Source organism: Tremella mesenterica, assembly GCF_000271645.1.
Source record: "Tremella mesenterica DSM 1558 unplaced genomic scaffold TREMEscaffold_15, whole genome shotgun sequence".
NCBI lineage: Eukaryota > Fungi > Basidiomycota > Tremellomycetes > Tremellales > Tremellaceae > Tremella > Tremella mesenterica.
The window spans coordinates 62975-80766 of NW_006711239.1; the positions used below are offsets into that span (position 1 = coordinate 62975).

At 45.9% G+C, this 17792-nt stretch overlaps 8 protein-coding genes across 8 annotated transcripts; 4 read left to right on the top strand and 4 right to left on the bottom strand.

The window, feature by feature from the left end:
• Window positions 1-464: 464 nt before the first annotated feature.
• On the bottom strand, window positions 465-1749 carry TREMEDRAFT_35117 (uncharacterized protein; the record flags this gene model as incomplete). The annotated part of the gene is made up of 3 exons (XM_007007637.1): window positions 465-768; window positions 911-1220; window positions 1461-1749. The coding sequence occupies 3 exons, from the start codon at window positions 1747-1749 to the stop codon at window positions 465-467; spliced, it is 903 nt and encodes a 300-aa protein (XP_007007699.1).
• A 387-nt stretch (window positions 1750-2136) lies between these two features.
• TREMEDRAFT_65537 (uncharacterized protein) lies at window positions 2137-3129 on the bottom strand (the record flags this gene model as incomplete). Its single annotated transcript, XM_007007695.1, has 6 exons — window positions 2137-2203; window positions 2248-2278; window positions 2438-2551; window positions 2714-2768; window positions 3031-3041; window positions 3090-3129. 6 exons carry the CDS (start codon window positions 3127-3129, stop codon window positions 2137-2139), a joined length of 318 nt encoding a protein of 105 aa, XP_007007757.1.
• An 866-nt stretch (window positions 3130-3995) lies between these two features.
• On the bottom strand, window positions 3996-5969 carry TREMEDRAFT_72409 (uncharacterized protein; the record flags this gene model as incomplete). The annotated part of the gene is made up of 9 exons (XM_007007786.1): window positions 3996-4213; window positions 4395-4609; window positions 4775-5028; window positions 5143-5177; window positions 5222-5284; window positions 5361-5481; window positions 5529-5690; window positions 5827-5845; window positions 5895-5969. 9 exons carry the CDS (start codon window positions 5967-5969, stop codon window positions 4066-4068), a joined length of 1092 nt encoding a protein of 363 aa, XP_007007848.1. The 3' UTR covers window positions 3996-4065.
• A 108-nt stretch (window positions 5970-6077) lies between these two features.
• Window positions 6078-7826, top strand: TREMEDRAFT_70194 (uncharacterized protein; the record flags this gene model as incomplete). Its single annotated transcript, XM_007007787.1, has 9 exons — window positions 6078-6233; window positions 6340-6474; window positions 6535-6599; window positions 6666-6718; window positions 6824-6840; window positions 6909-7161; window positions 7325-7409; window positions 7460-7708; window positions 7769-7826. 9 exons carry the CDS (start codon window positions 6078-6080, stop codon window positions 7824-7826), a joined length of 1071 nt encoding a protein of 356 aa, XP_007007849.1.
• A 238-nt stretch (window positions 7827-8064) lies between these two features.
• On the bottom strand, window positions 8065-9910 carry TREMEDRAFT_65540 (uncharacterized protein; the record flags this gene model as incomplete). The annotated part of the gene is made up of 4 exons (XM_007007696.1): window positions 8065-8155; window positions 8250-9047; window positions 9145-9278; window positions 9341-9910. 4 exons carry the CDS (start codon window positions 9908-9910, stop codon window positions 8065-8067), a joined length of 1593 nt encoding a protein of 530 aa, XP_007007758.1.
• A 457-nt stretch (window positions 9911-10367) lies between these two features.
• Window positions 10368-11343, top strand: TREMEDRAFT_35141 (uncharacterized protein; the record flags this gene model as incomplete). Its single annotated transcript, XM_007007639.1, has 5 exons — window positions 10368-10631; window positions 10681-10864; window positions 11027-11105; window positions 11153-11235; window positions 11288-11343. 5 exons carry the CDS (start codon window positions 10368-10370, stop codon window positions 11341-11343), a joined length of 666 nt encoding a protein of 221 aa, XP_007007701.1.
• Window positions 11344-11961: 618 nt separating this feature from the next.
• TREMEDRAFT_72410 (uncharacterized protein) lies at window positions 11962-14590 on the top strand. The gene is made up of 12 exons (XM_007007788.1): window positions 11962-12141; window positions 12186-12238; window positions 12317-12587; window positions 12686-12830; window positions 12877-12883; window positions 12953-13038; window positions 13084-13193; window positions 13304-13432; window positions 13474-13850; window positions 13905-14095; window positions 14142-14243; window positions 14289-14590. The coding sequence occupies exons 1-12, from the start codon at window positions 12006-12008 to the stop codon at window positions 14470-14472; spliced, it is 1791 nt and encodes a 596-aa protein (XP_007007850.1). The 5' UTR covers window positions 11962-12005; the 3' UTR covers window positions 14473-14590.
• Window positions 14591-15177: 587 nt separating this feature from the next.
• TREMEDRAFT_35180 (uncharacterized protein) lies at window positions 15178-17605 on the top strand (the record flags this gene model as incomplete). The annotated part of the gene is made up of 10 exons (XM_007007641.1): window positions 15178-15292; window positions 15435-15592; window positions 15639-15913; window positions 15961-16177; window positions 16229-16534; window positions 16656-16815; window positions 16934-17002; window positions 17050-17132; window positions 17253-17279; window positions 17372-17605. Coding segments are annotated over 10 exons (1644 nt in total), but the record flags the coding sequence as incomplete, so codon positions are not given.
• Window positions 17606-17792: the final 187 nt, after the last annotated feature.

Consider the following 17792-nt stretch of genomic DNA (forward strand, 5'->3'; position numbering starts at 1 on the left):
ATGCCAACAGCGCACAGGCAGTCGACGATCGACGACCACTTGTGGCTTTTTCTTTCTGTTGTAGTATCAGATACGCATTCACGTTCCGAGTGAATTTGAATCCGAAGATGAGAGTTATGGGTACTCGTACTGATCGTACATGTCATTTGGTAGAAATTTGACACTGGAGGTTGTGCACTGGCTGTATGGATACGATAGTGGATACGATGTAGGGGGTATATCGATGCATGTGAAGGCAATTACAACAAAATCAGATTTTCAAATCTGTCAATCAGTACGTCATATCACATCGTCGTAGCATTCACGATTAAAACCGAAGTGTAAAGAAGTACACGATGAAAATTGAACTCACCAAAGACAACTCCAAAGTCCACACCCTTCTCGCCCACACTTTGACCTTCATCATCTCTCCTTTCGATTTCAAAGACGCTGGAACTTCAACTTCGATTCCGTCCCACCAACATTTACGCTGATTGATCAGTATCACTTTCTCTCACACAGTGAAGGCTTGGGTAGAGGAAGTGGATTTTCGCAAGGTAGAATGATAAACAAAAACGTACCGCCGGTTTCCTCCAGAACAAGAGTAATTTTTGAGCAGTGTTGATTTGGTCTAAATCGATATAAGGAGCTTGAGATTGTTCCGGTGGAGCATCAGGTGGAGTAGGATGAATTATACCTGTTTTAAGTAATACCAGAGCCATTGATGAAATGACATTTCTAGCAGGTTCACATGCCCTAAAACCCCATTCGTCATCTCTTTCAAACCCACTAGAAATTGTCAGTAAATCTATCACGGTTTATCTTTCGACACTTGTCAACTAGAAAGGATAACATTTTGATTGATGGATTTTATTGAAAAAACGGTGTGACAGAAGAGATGGGATGAAGAAAGGTAATACTCAAACCTCACCTCATACAAAGCATATCGATCAAATGTTGTTCCGCTTGATTATTTTCCTTATTTACATTTCTTTGTAAAGCAGTGAATATTCTACGTTTTTTAACCAAAGCTTTTCCACAATTACGTCTTAATGCTCGTAATTCTTCATTCGCCAAACCCGTCATCATATTCGTCCTAGCTTCAGCACCGGGTTTGGTGATACTGAAATATTCCAATTCTTCACGAAGTACGATTATGGCTTGTTTCGATAAAAGAGGATTGGATTGTTGATCTAATGCAGGATCGGATTGACACATGGTTTGTTGAGCGTGGAAATATCCTGGGGTGGTTGGGGTTCCGTAAAATGATGTCTGTGCTGTTGCCCAAAAGTCAAGAATGTATTGAAAACATTGTGGGTCAAACTGGTTCATCAATAGATTGTCCTCACTACGAGATATCATGCACCTCATCAGTTTTCACAGTGGTATGGTATGTTTTGATATGGTATGGTATGGAATTAGGATGATGATTGTGATGAACGATGGAAAGAAAAAGAGTGATTGAATTATTGTTTGAAAACTCACGTCAACGGTGAAAATCCCATCATCGGCGCCCTCTGAACTTGCAGGTTTACTCAATATCAAACCTTGTGGGAATAAACCTAATAAAACACTTTCAGGAAGTAACATGAGTTGTTCCCTATCCACAGGAAACAATGTACCTCTTAGATCTAGGTTGAGTCTGCTGAGTAGTTGTTGGTTGGCTCCATTTTGAGGCGCATCGTAAACTGGCGGCGAGTTGGGGACGACAGATGTGATGATGCCTTCGGGGGGTGCGACGGAAGTTATATGATTGGATGTTGCTGCCATGGTGGTCGAACAGATTGATATAAGATGGAAGAACGGGGGTTAAGTGATCAGATGGGGGTAGAAATGGGAAGAGAAAGGAAGAAGAGGTGAAATGGAGAGAGGGGAGGAAACTGCAACGAGGGTTGGACGAAAGCGGCGAGAACCAAACATTCATTTGAGTAGTCTGTTCTATCTTTCCTCCATCTTCTCTCTTTACCATATCATGTCTGTCCAAGATGATTAGTCATGCACGGTAAGGTCTCGATACGTCATCTCGCTCTGCCAGAGATCCAAACGGTCATAGTATGCAAGTCGATTCAGTGGGTTTCAAAGTCATCACGAACGCCACCGACCATTCCGTCGGTCTAACTAGACGGGTGATTTGAAAAATGCATCATATCAACTCCTCTAATGCCCTCCCTCATGTTCCATCGACAGTTGATGATGACCCTCTTTCGAATTATTCCATTCATATCTGTATATCAGCTACAATCAAATATCTTGATAAACTAGACTGACCTAGTTTTGCCCCAAATATAAACGCCATAACCTGCCCGTCAGCTCCTGTCCCGATGCTCGGCTTGACTTGTATCGCATTTCCAAGTCATCATCGATACTCCCCGACATCTCTATGGTCGCTAGCATGAGATGAATAGATTCTGATGAAGGTGATGCTACAGTGATAAGATGAGACAAAGTCAAAACTCACCAATGGCAAAAGGTGGGACAAAGTATGGTACCTGTGCCATAATCCTCGAAAATCCGTTGAATAAGTATCCGGTCAACATACCCGCCGTAGCGCGCTGACGAAAGGGAGAGAGAGCTACGAAGGGACAACATTTGATAAACCATACCGAAGTGTTCATGTGAGAAGGGCAAATTGGATGAAGCAAAGATGTATCGTGGATGTGAAGAGAAAAGTGTAATCAGCAAAAAAGAGGTCGACAGTCAGCGAGTTTCGACCAACATGAGCTTGACAACTCACAATATTGGATAACACCTTTTTGTTTTGGTCCACCCATATCACCCCACCATCCCATCTAATTGTCAGTCACTCCATCTTGGCGGGTATCTCCACCAATGAAACATCAATTCTCCAAATTGACATCCGGCATCCATATGATCTACCCCAAAAGCATGTTGTGTCGACTCTTCCCTCTTCTTTTCAACCTATTATCCAATACATTCTCAAAGAATGATGCAAGCTTCGTGCTCTTCATTCTCGACACTTCCAACTTTCCTCCAGGCAGAACTCGAGTAATCCCGGTAGGATGTGAATCCAGGTGTTTAATGATCACTCACATAAGCCTTTCCTAGCACATATCAGCTTTTCATCTCATACGAAAGATATATATACTCACCCCCTGGCATCCCACTCTGAACAACGGAACTTGGTCTCATCTTCGTATGCGGTGGATTGGTGCTGTAAAAGTGCGAGCAGCCATTGGACGATTGGCCATTAAACCTTGGCTCCCACAGGTCTTATCGGAATTTTCGCAAATTCCGACATGTGGCACTCCTTCTTTCCACCTGTTTCTCAATAAAGTCGATTGCTTTTCCTCCAACAATTGGCTGCATGCTGCAATCCTACCTACCATACGTCCTCGAAATGTCTCTATTATCGAGTGTAGCCGGATTCGCAGCTTTTGGATTCGGTGCGAGATGTTTTCAACTGGGATTACAAAAACGATACATGTTTGAAGGTAAGTTTACCGCACCATCTCTCCAATCCCTCCTCCCTTCTCCCTGATTCCATCAACGACCTTCATGTCTGTCGAAGACAGTGCGAACTGAGCCTGCTACTATGTGCCATGACAGGATGTTCAAGGATGATATTTCAATTTATAAATAGACGAGGAAGTGGAGGTATCGAAAGAAATATCAAGTCACTGACCTATCAGCTCCTTTGGGACATCTATACGCCACGGCGGCTTTTGGATTAGTAGGATGGGGTGCTTTCGAACTTGAGAAAAGACAGTGAGGTTTTTTCTTCCCTCTTCTGTAATCTTTGCAAAGTCAACTTTGCCCTCGCCCGATGCCGGATCCACATGGCTGATCCTCAGACGAGAATTACTGGCGGAACGGAAAGCAGACTTGAAAGTCATACGGGATCGTGAAATGTTAGAGTATCAATCCCGAAAAGCTACAGCTGGCGTCTCATGAGGATGCATCTGTATAATTCGCGTACTTGCACAGTATACCTCAGTCCCGTGCTAATCAGGGGTTGATGTTGGGAGAAAGGCGAAACCGCGAGGATGACATTGCGTGAGACATGCAAATCAGATTCATCCATGTGCACCTATGCACCCATGTATCAAAATGCTAGGTCGACATTACTCAGATCTCCAGATCAGGCTCGAGATCACCGAAAGGTCGACTTTTGAAATATGAATCGTCAAACCAGTGTACACGAACGAAGCCATCTTCCGAACCAGAGGCGTAACCTTTTCCACCGGGATGAACGCTCAGGGTGTTGATAGGACCGCTGAGTGGTCAACATATCTCTTCTCCATATTTGCACCTCGCGGAATATACAAAACCTTGCCTAAGAAGTAACTCGGTGACTCTGGGAGATACTTCTTGAGAGTCGGTGAGGATGGTGGAAAGCTGCCAACAAAGAGGGTCGGCGGGAAATGAACGAGGGAGGATGAGAACAGTGAACGTACAAATGCCCCCGTACTCGTCCAACCTCTTCCTCGAAAATCTTGTGCCAGAACCTGCTCTCGAACTTTCCCGCACGCTGAGAGGTTGTCGTGACACTCATCGCATCCTGCCCACCACCCAAGATCACATACGGTCTTACCGGAGTGATGCATGCGCTGTTGAGAGGTGTTTCCGTGACGTAGACCTTCATCTCCTCGATGTTAAGGGAGTCAAATATCTGTGAGGTCAGATCCAACATCCGCATGTTGAGGCCAGTCTCTCTTAGCAATCAATCAACAGTCTGGGAGCGAAGGTTCTTTCAATGGAGGGAGTTGAAGCATGATACGGTCGTAAAGCGATCAAATCGAAGTTTCTTTGAGAGCATTGTGGTGGTAAAACTCACTCTCGCTGTCTTATCCTTACTCGAGGTGATGAGATAGGTACCATCAGGACTCAATTGCATGTCCGTAATCTCTGCTCGATGTCCTTCACCATCCTCGGGTGAAACAGATTTGACTTCCTCTCCAGTTTTGATATCGTATTTAGCTACTTTTCCATTCTCATGACCAGTGATGACAAAGTCGGAAAGGGGGGAGAAGACTGCAACGGTAGCTTTGGAACCAGTCAGGATAATTTCTTTGAGAGGGGTGTCGCTTTCTATCTGTCAGACATCCGTAATAGTGACCATAGACCTCATAACAGGTTCTTGATCGAGACATGAAATCATGAACAATAAGGAAAAGGAAAATTTCAGGGTGAAGTGAAGCTTACGACTAGACCCAGCTTCACGATCAATCCGATATATCCTAAACCATCAGTTGATGTTTACGACCTTGAACGAAGAATTTACCGGATGACGGACGGTTGTCCTTGTCTCTGCTCGGTGATACTCAGAATCAAATCATCATCCGCACTATATCTGTCAGCTAGGCTCAGACCAAGGAACATGACCTCCTGAGATATGGTCATGGAAGCTGGTAAAGACTAACTTCCACGCCACACGCTTCACCGCCGTCCGGTATTCCCAAGTTTTGAGACATTTCCCAGTCGATACCTCCCATAATTTCATGGTATTATCTGCTGCACCTGATAGTAGATATTTTGTTTGAGCTATACATCAGATAGATGTTCTTGAGCAGGGATGAGAGAAGTCTCACAATCACAAGCTACTGACCACACACTACCATTGTGACCGTTGTAAGTCCCTAATCGTTCGCCGTTGGAAGTGAACCAGACATTGATGATGTTGTCTTTACTGGCAGAAAATAGCAAGTCACCTTCTGCGTTGTACACGATCTGAGTAAGGGCTCGCTCATGGCCTATACACGTCAGCCCTCCCAAAACACAAGTGCATCAAGGCTTCCTTTGGGCCCCCGAGCTGTCGTTGAATTGCTGGATATGTGAGATGAAGGGTACCGGGGGATGACAACAGTACAGTAGGGGGATCTCGCTCACCCTGTAAGATTATGGGTTTCTAGTCTTGTCAGCAAGGGTCAAGGTCATTGATCTAGAGTTGCACTCACCATGTTGAACGTCGAAACGACAAAAAGAGTAGGAACAAGACTTTTGAGATGGTTCAAACTGTGATGACGTGGCATATCGTACCAGTAAGCTTATCACTCGTTCCTTCTTTGCCGGTTTACCCGGTCTGTCCACCAAGATCTCTATGAACGTACATGTTAGACTGAGCGAACCCTCTGTTCATCATGTCCCTACTCAAGAATGAACACAACGAAAGCCTGGTTTTATATGAACGTCCTGAAAGAGGACCGATAACGAAAACGACGTTTCAGAGGCGATCCAAGAAGCTGCAAGAGCTCTCCAACGGTGAGGTAAGGGTCAGGGTCGACTATGTTTCCATCGTGCGTGTCTTTATCTCGTCAGGATCTAGCTATCCTTCTCTCTTCATTAAAGTATTCTTATCAACCATGCTCATCCGATATCCGTAAATAATTGACTGACATCAAGGACCCGACCATGAGAACTTGGCTCAACCCTGGCAGATCTTACATTCCGCCGGTGCAAGTCGGGGCGGTCATGCGTGCAGCTGGTATTGGAAGAGTTGTCACCAGCAAGGCCGATGGATTTTCAGAAGGAGATCTAGTAAGTTCTCTTTTGAATTTTTCCCAAACTAAAGGGACAAGTGTCACTGATCCTGTTGAGGTTTTTGGCGAACTTGGATGGCAAGAATATTGGCAAGGGTCATCTAAAAGTGTTAAACGTCGAGAGTGAGTTACGCAGCTTGTACTTGAGTACTGTAATATTTTGGTAACTCTTCAACTAATGATTCATAGAATTCCTCAAGGAGGACGAGATATAGATCATCTGGGTTTGTTGGGAGTATCTGGTGAGTTGACTCTCGAACCTCTTGCCACCCCCTCAAAGCTTCGCGTAGTTTACTCCCTCTGGTCCAGGTTTCATTTGATTAGTCAAACCTTGCTGATTTCCTCAGGTTTAACAGCCTACTTTGTGAGTATCCTACGACTTATATTTCACCTTTATAAAACAACTTTTGAAGATATCTCACTGACATAAAGGGAATGTTCGATATCGGTCGTCTTCGAGATGGTGATACTGTCTTGATATCAGCTGCGGCAGGTTCAGTAGGGCTCATAGCCACTCAAATCGCTTTGGCTCATCTTCGCTGCAAAGTAATCGCTATTGCTGGTTCCGTGGAAAAGTGTGATCTATTGAAAAAACTTGGATGTCATGAGGTTCTTAATCACAAAGACGGGAATTTCAAAACTAGATTGAAACAAGTTGGGTTAATCGACGTTTATTTTGATAATGGTATGTTCATCGATCATCGCTTTCATCTATCTAGACGAATCATCACTACGCACCCAACGCATGAATATTCTAAAAAACAGACTTGAGTATCATGCAATCCTTCGGGATGGATAATTTGAACATGGAGTTGGAGTTGAAGTAATTGACAGAGGCTAACGTTCAGTCGGAGGAGAGATACTGGACCAGGTCTTGACACAATTAGCAGATCATGCTCGAATAATCCTCTGTGGATCTTTGACGACTTACAAGTATGTCACCTCTTTTCTTTCCATATTCACCACAACTCACTCATTGACAGCTCTCAAAGTCCTTATGGTTTAACAAACACTCCTAATCTCATTTCTTCCAAAGCATCCATGACCGGCTTTATCACTTTCGATTATGCCTCTCGTTATCCCGAAGCAAGGGCGTATCTCTCTTCCCTCAGGAACATCGGTAAATTGAGATACGATTACACCGTCCTTTATCCTGTAGAGGGACAGAACGGTTTAAGTCGTTGTGTGGAAGCATTGGAGCAAATGTTCAGAGGTGAAAATCTCGGTAAAACGTGGGTTGGAAGATTCTCACCTTTCTTTTTACCTTTATGGAGATTCAAGCTGAAATACAGACTCGTCAAAATTTCTCGGGACGAGGATCACCCACGCAACTTGAAGAGCAGATTATAATTCCTGGATCAGAATGACTTGAGTTTGGAATTTCATATATTGAATTTACATACATGGTTTATTCATGAACGGTCTCTACGTATACACCTCATCTGCAATTGCCCCTGGCAAAGCAATATACTACTTCATCCCCTTACATCTTAAAAAGTGTTCTTCCATCTCTTTCATGTTGAAGCTAGTTGAAAGCTTCGTGATGCTTGTATGACACGATAAACCATGATAGAGTTGTCGGATGGATCTACCATCCGACTTGATTGACGGCGCGACCCCGACCACGACCACGACGAGGGGCAGGAGCCGCAATGGGTGCTTCTGGACTAGAGCTGATGCTGTTCGTCAGCTCATCCTACCATCGGCGAACAACAATCAAGTAGAGCAGGGAAGAGCAAACAGAGATAACACAGCGGAATATTGAGTACTCACCGCTCACGCTGTCTCTGCATGGCCCTCCTCGCCCCTATCTGCTGTATGAGTGCCCTCGCTCGTTGACGGGGCAATTGGATAATCTCGTCACTAAGATTCTCTTCTTCAGAATCATTGTCCCTCACGCTCGCACCATCAGAATCGTCCTTCACACTACCACCAGCACTGGGTTCACCCGCATGACTCGCAGCATCACTCCCTCCACTATCAGGCATCTCCCTTTCCGACTCTATCTCACCATCATCAATGAAACTATCCTCATATTCCTCGTCATCATCGGACCAATCGACTTCATCTTGCGCCCACCTGTTCAAAGGAGCCTCAAAGGCTTCTATGTCATTCATCGGGTATTCCTCTTCTGATCCTATTCTCAATTCCTCGGGAAATCCAAGAGAATCTTCGTCTGTCATACCATCAAAATCACCTTCCATTCCTCCTTCCTCATCGGTGCTGAACTTGGCATCGCAGGTGTGACAATAATCACCGTCGATCTCTCCCATGCATTCAGGACAGCGATAAACTCCATCGGCTGAATCGTACATTCGGTAATTCTCGCGGTCGCGGGGAAAGGTGAGTTGCCACGGATCCGCAGGTTCTTGAGAAGCCGCAGGGAGGTTGACTTGAATACCGACAGGTTGAAGTAAGTCACCGAGCACGTAAAGCCGAGTAGGACGACGGATAATGGAGGTACGACAGACATGACAGACTTTGGACCGATAGGAAAGATCGAGCTCAGGTCGAACATCGTCTGGTAGACCGTGAATGTAAGCTCCAGAACTACGGAACCAGGTTTGAAGACTACAAATTAGCCCTATATCCCATTTATTGGGGGATTTGACGAGAAGACCGAAGACGAGACGTGGAAAGGATCATCAGCCAATATGAGTTGACGTACCATCCTTTACAGGCTATGTGGCCGCATGAGAGGATATGAGGATCCTTGAGAGTATCACAACAGATAAGACATGAAGCTGCTTCCGTTATCGCTTCTTTAAGAGAATCTTTGGTGGCGACGTGTTCCTCAATAGTCTGTTCATCAACATTTGATCGTGACTGTTTGATCCTTACGAGTGGATGGTGGCGACACTCACCTTTGCATGCTCTGCAGCTTGCTGTCGATGTTTCTCCCCATCTTTTCTGGCCGCTTCTACTTCTTGCGTTTGAGCTGCGAGTTTACTCTCTAACCTCGTGATGGTCTCTTCCAACTCTTCCTCCCTTCTCTTGGCTTCACGAGAAGAAAGCTCGAACTTGCGCTGAAGGATCTGCACTCGATGATCATCCGACTTCGATTTGTTTATTCCTGGTGAAGGGGGAGTGGAAGGTTTGTTTCGAGTGTCCGATATCATTCGGGCTGGTCTAGGGGATTGTTGGGAGACACGTTGCGTGTACCCTAGCATGGCCAAATCGTGAGCCCTGTGAATGGCGGATTCGGTGGTGATGGAAGGTTTTCTCTTCTTGTCTTTTCTTCTTTTCTTACGTTCGTTATCACTTTGAGATGCAGACCTATAGATGTGATTGTCGTTGATCTTGATATCGAGAGGTTGTGGACGGTCGAGTGAGGATGGAAGAAGAGAGTTCTGTGATCCCTTGGAAGGAGGCTTTATAAAGTATGGAGAATGCTGAGAACGAGTGTTTTGTGAGTTCCTGGGATGAGGGGGCATTGGAGAGGAAGGGTTTGTCACCGTGACAAGTGAGACAAACGAGAGAAGGACAAAGAAAGAGGTGGAACAGGTAAGTTATACAGAGTGAATTGTTAAGTAGGAGAGGAATCTCGAGATAACACAGTGAGTGATAACGTTTTGTTAGTAAAAAGTACACGTGTATTGTAGAAAAGTTGGATTTTGCTCACTTCTCACTACCCCATCGCTGTATCGCTGTACTTATCTGTATCCCCCCCCGTCATAGCTTAACCATCCCAATAGCCCCCATACCTCATCACCTGCAACAGATCACCAGACGAAGATGGCTCACAAATCTCATCGTCAAAAGGCCCTCAAGGCTCAGCTGGAAGAACAACCAGTCATCTCATTGGTTCAACCTCTTTCCTCTTCTTCATCTTCGAAAACACCACAACCCCCCTCGTCGATGGATGTAGACGACGACGACGACGGAAATGTCATGATCACCTCTGCTCCTGTGATCGATCCATCCACATCGACTTCCACTCTTCCCTCCACTGTCCAGGCTTCGTCTTCAGGTTTTCAACCTCTATCAAATGCCGCTCAATCAACTGTTCTGAAAAATGAGTTTCGACGTGTGGCCATACCTCCTCACAGACTCAGTCCGCTCAAACGAGATTGGGTCAATATCTACACCCCGCTAGTAGAGATGCTCGGGCTTCAAGTGAGGATGAACGTGAAGAGAAGAGCTGTGGAGTTGAAAGTGAGGCTTTTCTTTTACCTGTCACATGAGTCTTCTGTGCTCATCTTAGACTTCCGGACATACCGTAGACAGCGGTGCTGTTCAAAAAGGTGCCGACTTTGTCAAAGCGTATGCTCTTGGGTTTGACGTCAACGACGCTATTGCTCTTCTGAGATTGGATGATCTGTATTTGGACTCTTTCGAGATTAAAGATGTCAAGACTCTCCATGGGGATCATTTATCCCGGGCTATAGGTAAGATATCATCTTCCTCTATCTCCATCCCCTGGTCTAGTCGCCTCATCCGTGTTATCTCAATTTTCATTATTCTCTTGGGATCGAGGCTGTGAAAAATGTTTGAGGGAGGGGTGATAGTTTTTTTCCACCGCATACAAGAGAACTCCACTGAGATATCAGGTCGTATAGCTGGAGAAGGTGGTAAAGTCAAATTCACCATCGAAAATGCATCTCGCACTCGTATAGTTCTCGCAGACACGTAAGTCGTCATCACCTTCCCTTGTTGAAAAGCTGATCAGCGTTCAGAAATATCCATATTCTGGGTTCTGTACAAAATATAAAAATTGCTCGCGACGCCGTAGTGTCTCTGATTCTTGGATCTCCGCCGGGTATGTCTTGACGTTCGTGTTTGACTGGTCAATCTGCGCTGACGTCGTGCAGGCAAGGTATATGCACACCTCAAGACGGTGGGTGCAAGGATGAAACAGCGGTTCTGAGAGGGTTTATAATGACATGCTTGTATGATCCTGGATGCATACTGTACATATGAGATGTGTTAAGTACCGGAATGTTACGGCCGTAAGACGGGTTAGAGGGGAAAAAATGCCGTGTGCTAAGATTTATCCAATCTCGCACCTCTATCCCAACTCTCTGAATATATGCCCCTTGCTGTCCTCTCCTCCCCTCCTATTTGTGTAGCGCATGTGGTACCGTAAAAGACCACCAATGCCGGCGGCAACAACGGAGACCTCGTCCATCTCTCAGGGTCCTTGTCACGTCATCCGGAGCATTCCCAAGCACCCTCTTTAAAAACCCACTTGTCCACCTCATGTTCATTCCGTCTTCCTCGGCCCTCGGGATCCCTCTCTGACGAGCCGCTGACCTCAGTCGTCCACGTCAGTCAGAACCACACCCTGATAGACTATGTCACCTGTTGAAGTTGATTAGAGGGAGAAGCATGAAAGATCAGAGACCGAAAATTTTCTGGTGACATGTTGAGGCGTAAGTTTCTGCTCACGATCGCTGAACCTCCGCCGATCTCGTCCATCAAGTATATGTATATATGTATCGCAACTGACCGAGTCTTGCCTCTCTTCTTTTCATCTTCTCACTATCATTGACTATCACTGACTCCAATTACCCATTTCATAACATCATCATGTCTGACTCCGAGAAACGATTCACCCCCACAACCGGACAATTGATCAAGTACGCAGGACTGAACGGGAATTCACTCTTATACTGTGTTGTAGGTATCGCAACATGTGGTTTCAGCTTATTCGGTTATGATCAAGGTAAATCTCTTCTGAGTTTGAATATGCTGGAGACTGATTCTCAGGTTTGATGTCTGGGATCATTGCTAGTGAACAATTCAATACCGAATTTCCAGCTGTAAGTAATATCACTCTTTTTCGCACATCCCTGGAGTCGGAGTATCCTTCAGCTGAGTACAACGCTAATAACGTCCAGACACACCAATCATCCCCTTCCGATGTTCACGCTGGTACAGTCCAAGGAACCGTCACAAGTGTTTACGAAGTGGGATGTTTCTTCGGCGCTCTCTTTGCATACTTCTTCGGTGAACGTATGGGTCGTAGAAAGGTCATGCTGCTAGGAGCTGTCATCATGATCATCGGAACCGTTCTGTCGGTCACTAGCTTTGGTCCTGGTTCTTCCAATGGGACTGGGAATGTGGGAGGTTTCGTACAATTCATCCTATCCCGGGTTATCACAGGTATCGGTGGGTGCTCTTTCAGTAAAAGACAATCCTCGACGAGTCTTCTGCAGCCTTTGAGAATCACTGAGCGAGACTAGTGAATGGTATCACTGACCCTATAGGCAACGGCATGAACACAGCTACCATACCCAGTTGGCTGGCAGAGACGACCAAAGCCCATAACCGAGGGTTCCTCATTTGTATGGAAGCATCAACGGTGTCCCTAGGTACTTGTCTAGCATACTGGGAAGATTTCGGGCTTTCCTAGTGCGTCTTACTTCTACATAAACAGGTGATGAAAGCTGATATTCAGTGTGAAAGTGAGTGAATTCCCTTGTCAATTTGACTGCGCGTCGAGGTGGTGAGCTGAATCGTCGCTTACCGAGCAGAGTTCCGTCTCCTGGAGGTTTCCAATTGCTTTCCAGATCGTCTTCGCTCTCATCCTTCTCGGGGGCGTCTCGGTACTTCCAGAAAGGTAAACTTCTCAAGTCATGGGAGTGGAAGAAGGCTTATATGACAGTCCGAGGTGGCTAATCGCTCATGGACAACACGCCGAGGGTTTACGAGTTATTGCGGCTCTCAGCGCCACCTCTGTGGAAGATCCCTTGGCCATCACAGAGAAGGACAGAAGTAAGTCTTGGGCTGTCCTATATCCGTCCAACGCCTCCTTGGAACTTTCCGTACTCTCAATACTTAGTCTCATCTTCGTCAATATGATATGACTTGGCGCTGACCATGAGTTACCGATGCACTTACCGCCCAGCGTACTGTTCTCACCTCTAACAGACGTGATATCCTGAAGTCCGGTAAACAACAACACCTTCGCCGAGCCCTCGTGGGTGCCTCTACCCAACTGTTTCAGCAACTTGGTGAGTTTAGTGTGAGCTTTCTGATGAACTAACTTATAAAGGTGGATGCAACGCCGTCATCTACTTCTCTACCATACTATTCGAGAATCAGATCGGACTCGAGCCTCGTTTGTCTTTGGTGCTCGGAGGAGTCTTGTCGACTGTATACGCCATCTTCGCAATGTCATCATTCTTCCTCGTGGAAAGGGTCGGTCGACGCAAGCTCTTCTTGGCCGGTACGGTGGGTCAGGCTACAGCTATGTTCATCACTTTTGGCTGTCTGGTAAGCGGGGGACGTCAATCTGCCAAAGGAGCAGCTTTCGGTTTGTACCTCTTCATCGCGGTCTTCGGAGCAACATGGCTTCCCCTTCCGTGGCTTTACCCAGCTGAGCTCAACTCGATGGCAGTGAGGACTGAAGCGAATGCCATCAGTACCATGGTGAGTCCATGTGCCTTCTCACCACCCTCGGATGTTCGGCTGATATTGTGACAGACCAATTGGTTGTCAAACTTTTTGGTCGTCCAGGTATTGCCCACAATGACGGCTTCTATCGGATCATACACCTTCCTGATCTTCGCCATCGCCAATGTCATATTCCTGCCTTTCATTTTTTATCTTTACCCGGATACGACAGGGAGAAGCCTTGAGGAAATTGATATCATTCACGCCCATGCGTATCTCACGTAGGTCCAGCACGCTGATTCATCATACCAATGGTTAACTCTACAGGGAAAGACGGCCCACATTGATTGCGGCCGAGCTGCCCAAACTCACGGATCACCAGATCCAAGTCATGACGGACCGATATGATATCCACGGAGGCGTTGCAGAGTAAGCCCTGATCCGCTAGACCCCATGCCTGGAACTGATGGGTAGTGTCGAAGCACCCAACACCTATGGAACGGCCGAGAATGCGGAAAAAACAGATACAACCCTGCCACCTCCTCACCCGGAGGTGGTGAATGGTGCCCGGCTTGGGCAGCGAGCGGACGACTCTACGAGTGGGACGATCACTCGGGTACCATCCCAAGCAGCGGATGAGGTTATGAAAGTCAAGTAGACCGCTATCTATTCATCATATAAAGAAGGCAAGCAATGCACAAGGAGAGATAAGCATGTAGCATGTAGCGATAGTAGAAAAGATTAGATTATGCAATCGTAAGTTTGGTTCCTCGTTTACGATCGATGATGTCACTCCGATCATCAAAAACGTACTCACCCATCGATCGGCAATTTTACCATGTTGTCTCCTTTTCGTCTATCCCACATTTATTCGACTTCACGACGGGCTGTCAGACTTCTCATGCCTCAGCTCACTTTACTCACTGACCCACACTCAAAGAATATAACCCTCTCACCTGAGAGACCCCGACAACGACAGCTTTCAACTTTCCGTCTTGGCAAAGAAAAACAATCTCCTCCAGATCTTCGCAAGTTACATCACGAAGAAGAAGATATGGCGGCGGCGAACAAGTCAAGGGCCTCTGCCATGGCTCAAGGGAAGGCTGTGGCTATGGAAGAGGACGAAGAAGAGAAGACCGTGAAAAAGGAACATGGACCACAGTTGAACGCGGGTAAGAATGGAGATATGAAAGGACAGCCGGATAGAGGCAAAAGAAAACATTCACCAGAAGGTGGTGGGGTGTCTGGTAGGGATGCAAAGAAACACAAGAACGCATACGAGATCAGTAAGTCACGTCTGTGATGGAGCCCAAATGATGCTAATGACACAGAGGGAAAGATCGCTACGGCTGAAGTTGCCGCAAAGGTAGACGAGGATCCTCCATTGGATCAACTCATGAGGCTCCTTCAGCATGGTGGGAAAGAAGTTCCAAATGGCGAAAGTGTGGTTTATTGGATGAGGATGGAAGATGTGAGAAGTGAGTAATATTCCTTATGATCTTTATATGATCTTCACATGAAACTCAGAGAGGACGCGCCGGCAGCTGTTTCCTTGTCCCCGTCACGGGGTGATGCGTGAATGAGTGTCAGGAAAGGTTTGTCTGTAAGCTCATACTACAGTCGACGACAACACCGCATTGTACAAGGCCAGTCAAAAGGCTCAACAACTTCACCTTCCACTCGTCGTCCTCAACATCCTCTCTCCGGGCGAATGGAAAATACACGACCGCAGTTCGAAGAAAATCGATTTCCTTCTCAGAAACCTCAGAGATCTCAAGGTTAGGCCATCACTCTATTTTTTAGTGACGTTAACTGAAACGACAGCCCAAATTCGATGCGCTCAATATCCCTCTCTATATGACTTCTTTTGATCGTCGACTGCAAATACCTCGTAGGGTGATCACCGACTTGATGCCCCTTTTCAAATCCCATCATTTGTTTGTGAACCTGGAATATGAAGTCGACGAACTTAGACGAGATATAGCCACTGTCAAGTTCGGTCAGGAGAAGGGCGTCAAAGTGGAGTGTTTTCATGATCGGTTGGTGGTACCGCCTGGTAGGATCACTAGTCAAGCTGGAAAGCCCATGTCTGTCTTCAGGTGAGGTGGCTTCAGTCATTGATCGTGACGTGTGAGCTGATCAGTAGTCCTTGGCAACGTCAATGGGCAAAGTTGCTGGAAAAAGAACCGAATCTGTTAGAGGTGTCACCCCTTCCGCAAGGAAATGACCCTTCTGTCCGTCAAGGCCCCCTCAAAGATTTGTTTGACGCGACTTCGGTTCCGGAGGATATCAAAGACTTTGTTCCGGAAGATAAGCACCTTTTGAAAGAGTGCTGGCCTGAAGGTACCGATGCGGCGAGACAGGTCAGCTTTTCGCTTTTCACCCTATGTCAAGGATATGTTGCTTACGCCCAGCTCTTAGACAGGTTTCTCCACACCAAAGCTAGGAAGAAGCAGTTTCAGCTAGTCTCACCGCTCACAGAAGGGGCGGAGGAAGATGACAAACATTCTAGGGTCAGGGAGTATCAAGACGGTCGGAACCTTGTCGACGGGGATAACTCGTCCAGGCTCAGTCCTTACCTCGCTTTGGGAGTCATCAGCGGGAGAATGGTTTTGAACGAAGCTGCAAAATTGGGCAAGGGGAAACGATTGGAGAGTGGACGGGATACCGGAGTTGGCATGTGGGTTCAAGAAGTTTCATGGAGAGATTTTTACAACCATGTGAGATTTTTGTTCCTACCCCACTTGTGTTATTCACTATTATCTTGCATGAAAGTCAGAGCAGTAAGGAGTGATGATGGCCAAAAATAGTTGTGAGATTAGACAGGCGACTGACTCGCAGGTCATGGCCAGATGCCCAAGAGTCAGTATGGGACGACCTTTCCTGGAAAAGTTTGCCGACGTACAATGGGAGATCAACGAAGAAAATCTTCAGGCATGGAAAGACGGCAAAACTGGATATCCAATAGTGGACGCGGCGATGAGAGCGTGCAAGGCAAGAGGTGAGTGAGATCACTTGGTTTATGATTCAAAAATCCACTGTTGCCTCACACCAAAATCCAAGTCATGCGAGTACGATCGCCAGACTTGTCAATATTGAAACAGTGAACTTATAAACAGGATGGATGGAGAATCGTGTCAGAATGGTTTCTGCTTGTTTCTTGGTCAAATCTTTATTACTAGATTGGCGTGAGTTTTTCCAGATTTGTCATATCAAGTCGTAAGCTGATTGGCAGGATTGGGGGAGAAATACTTTATGGAATCTTTTATCGATGGTGATCTCGCCGCTAATAATGGAGGATGGCAATGGACTGCAAGTGTTTGTTATCTTTTTTTTCCTGTATGCTTCCACCTTGTTCCCCCGGTCCTCCCCAAAATGTCACTCACTTTCGCCGATAGCCGAGTAGTCAAAAGGTGGTCAATCAGCTGACTTTGATAGACAGGTACGGATCCCCAACCGTATTTTGTAAGTCTTTTCAACATCTTTACAATCATCCCCATATTTCCAGTCAAATAAAAAAGTTTCCAAGACTAAATCAGACGTTTACTGACCAAAAGCGAATCTTCAATACTTTAACCCAATCACAGAAATGTGATCCTAATGGTGATTATATCCGATATTGGGTCCCAGAACTTAAAAACCTTAAAGGTAAAGCGGTTCACGATCCATTTCATTCCATGCCGAGAAACGAATTCAACAAATTGGGATATCCAATTCCGATAGTGGATCATAAACAAAGTAGAGAAAGGGCTCTTTTCCGATACAAAAATGTTGGACAGAAGGAAGAGTGATGAGATTGGTTGTGACAGTAGTAGTGATCTTGATCTCAACCTCGATCTCGACTTATTTGGATGAAGGTGGGATATTTCAGCTGGCGAGAAGCCTTTGCAATACGGTAGTAGTTAGAGATGTAATACCATGCAATTTGTCATTAATACTCCGTACTACATACTCGAAAGGTAAAAACACAATTGACAC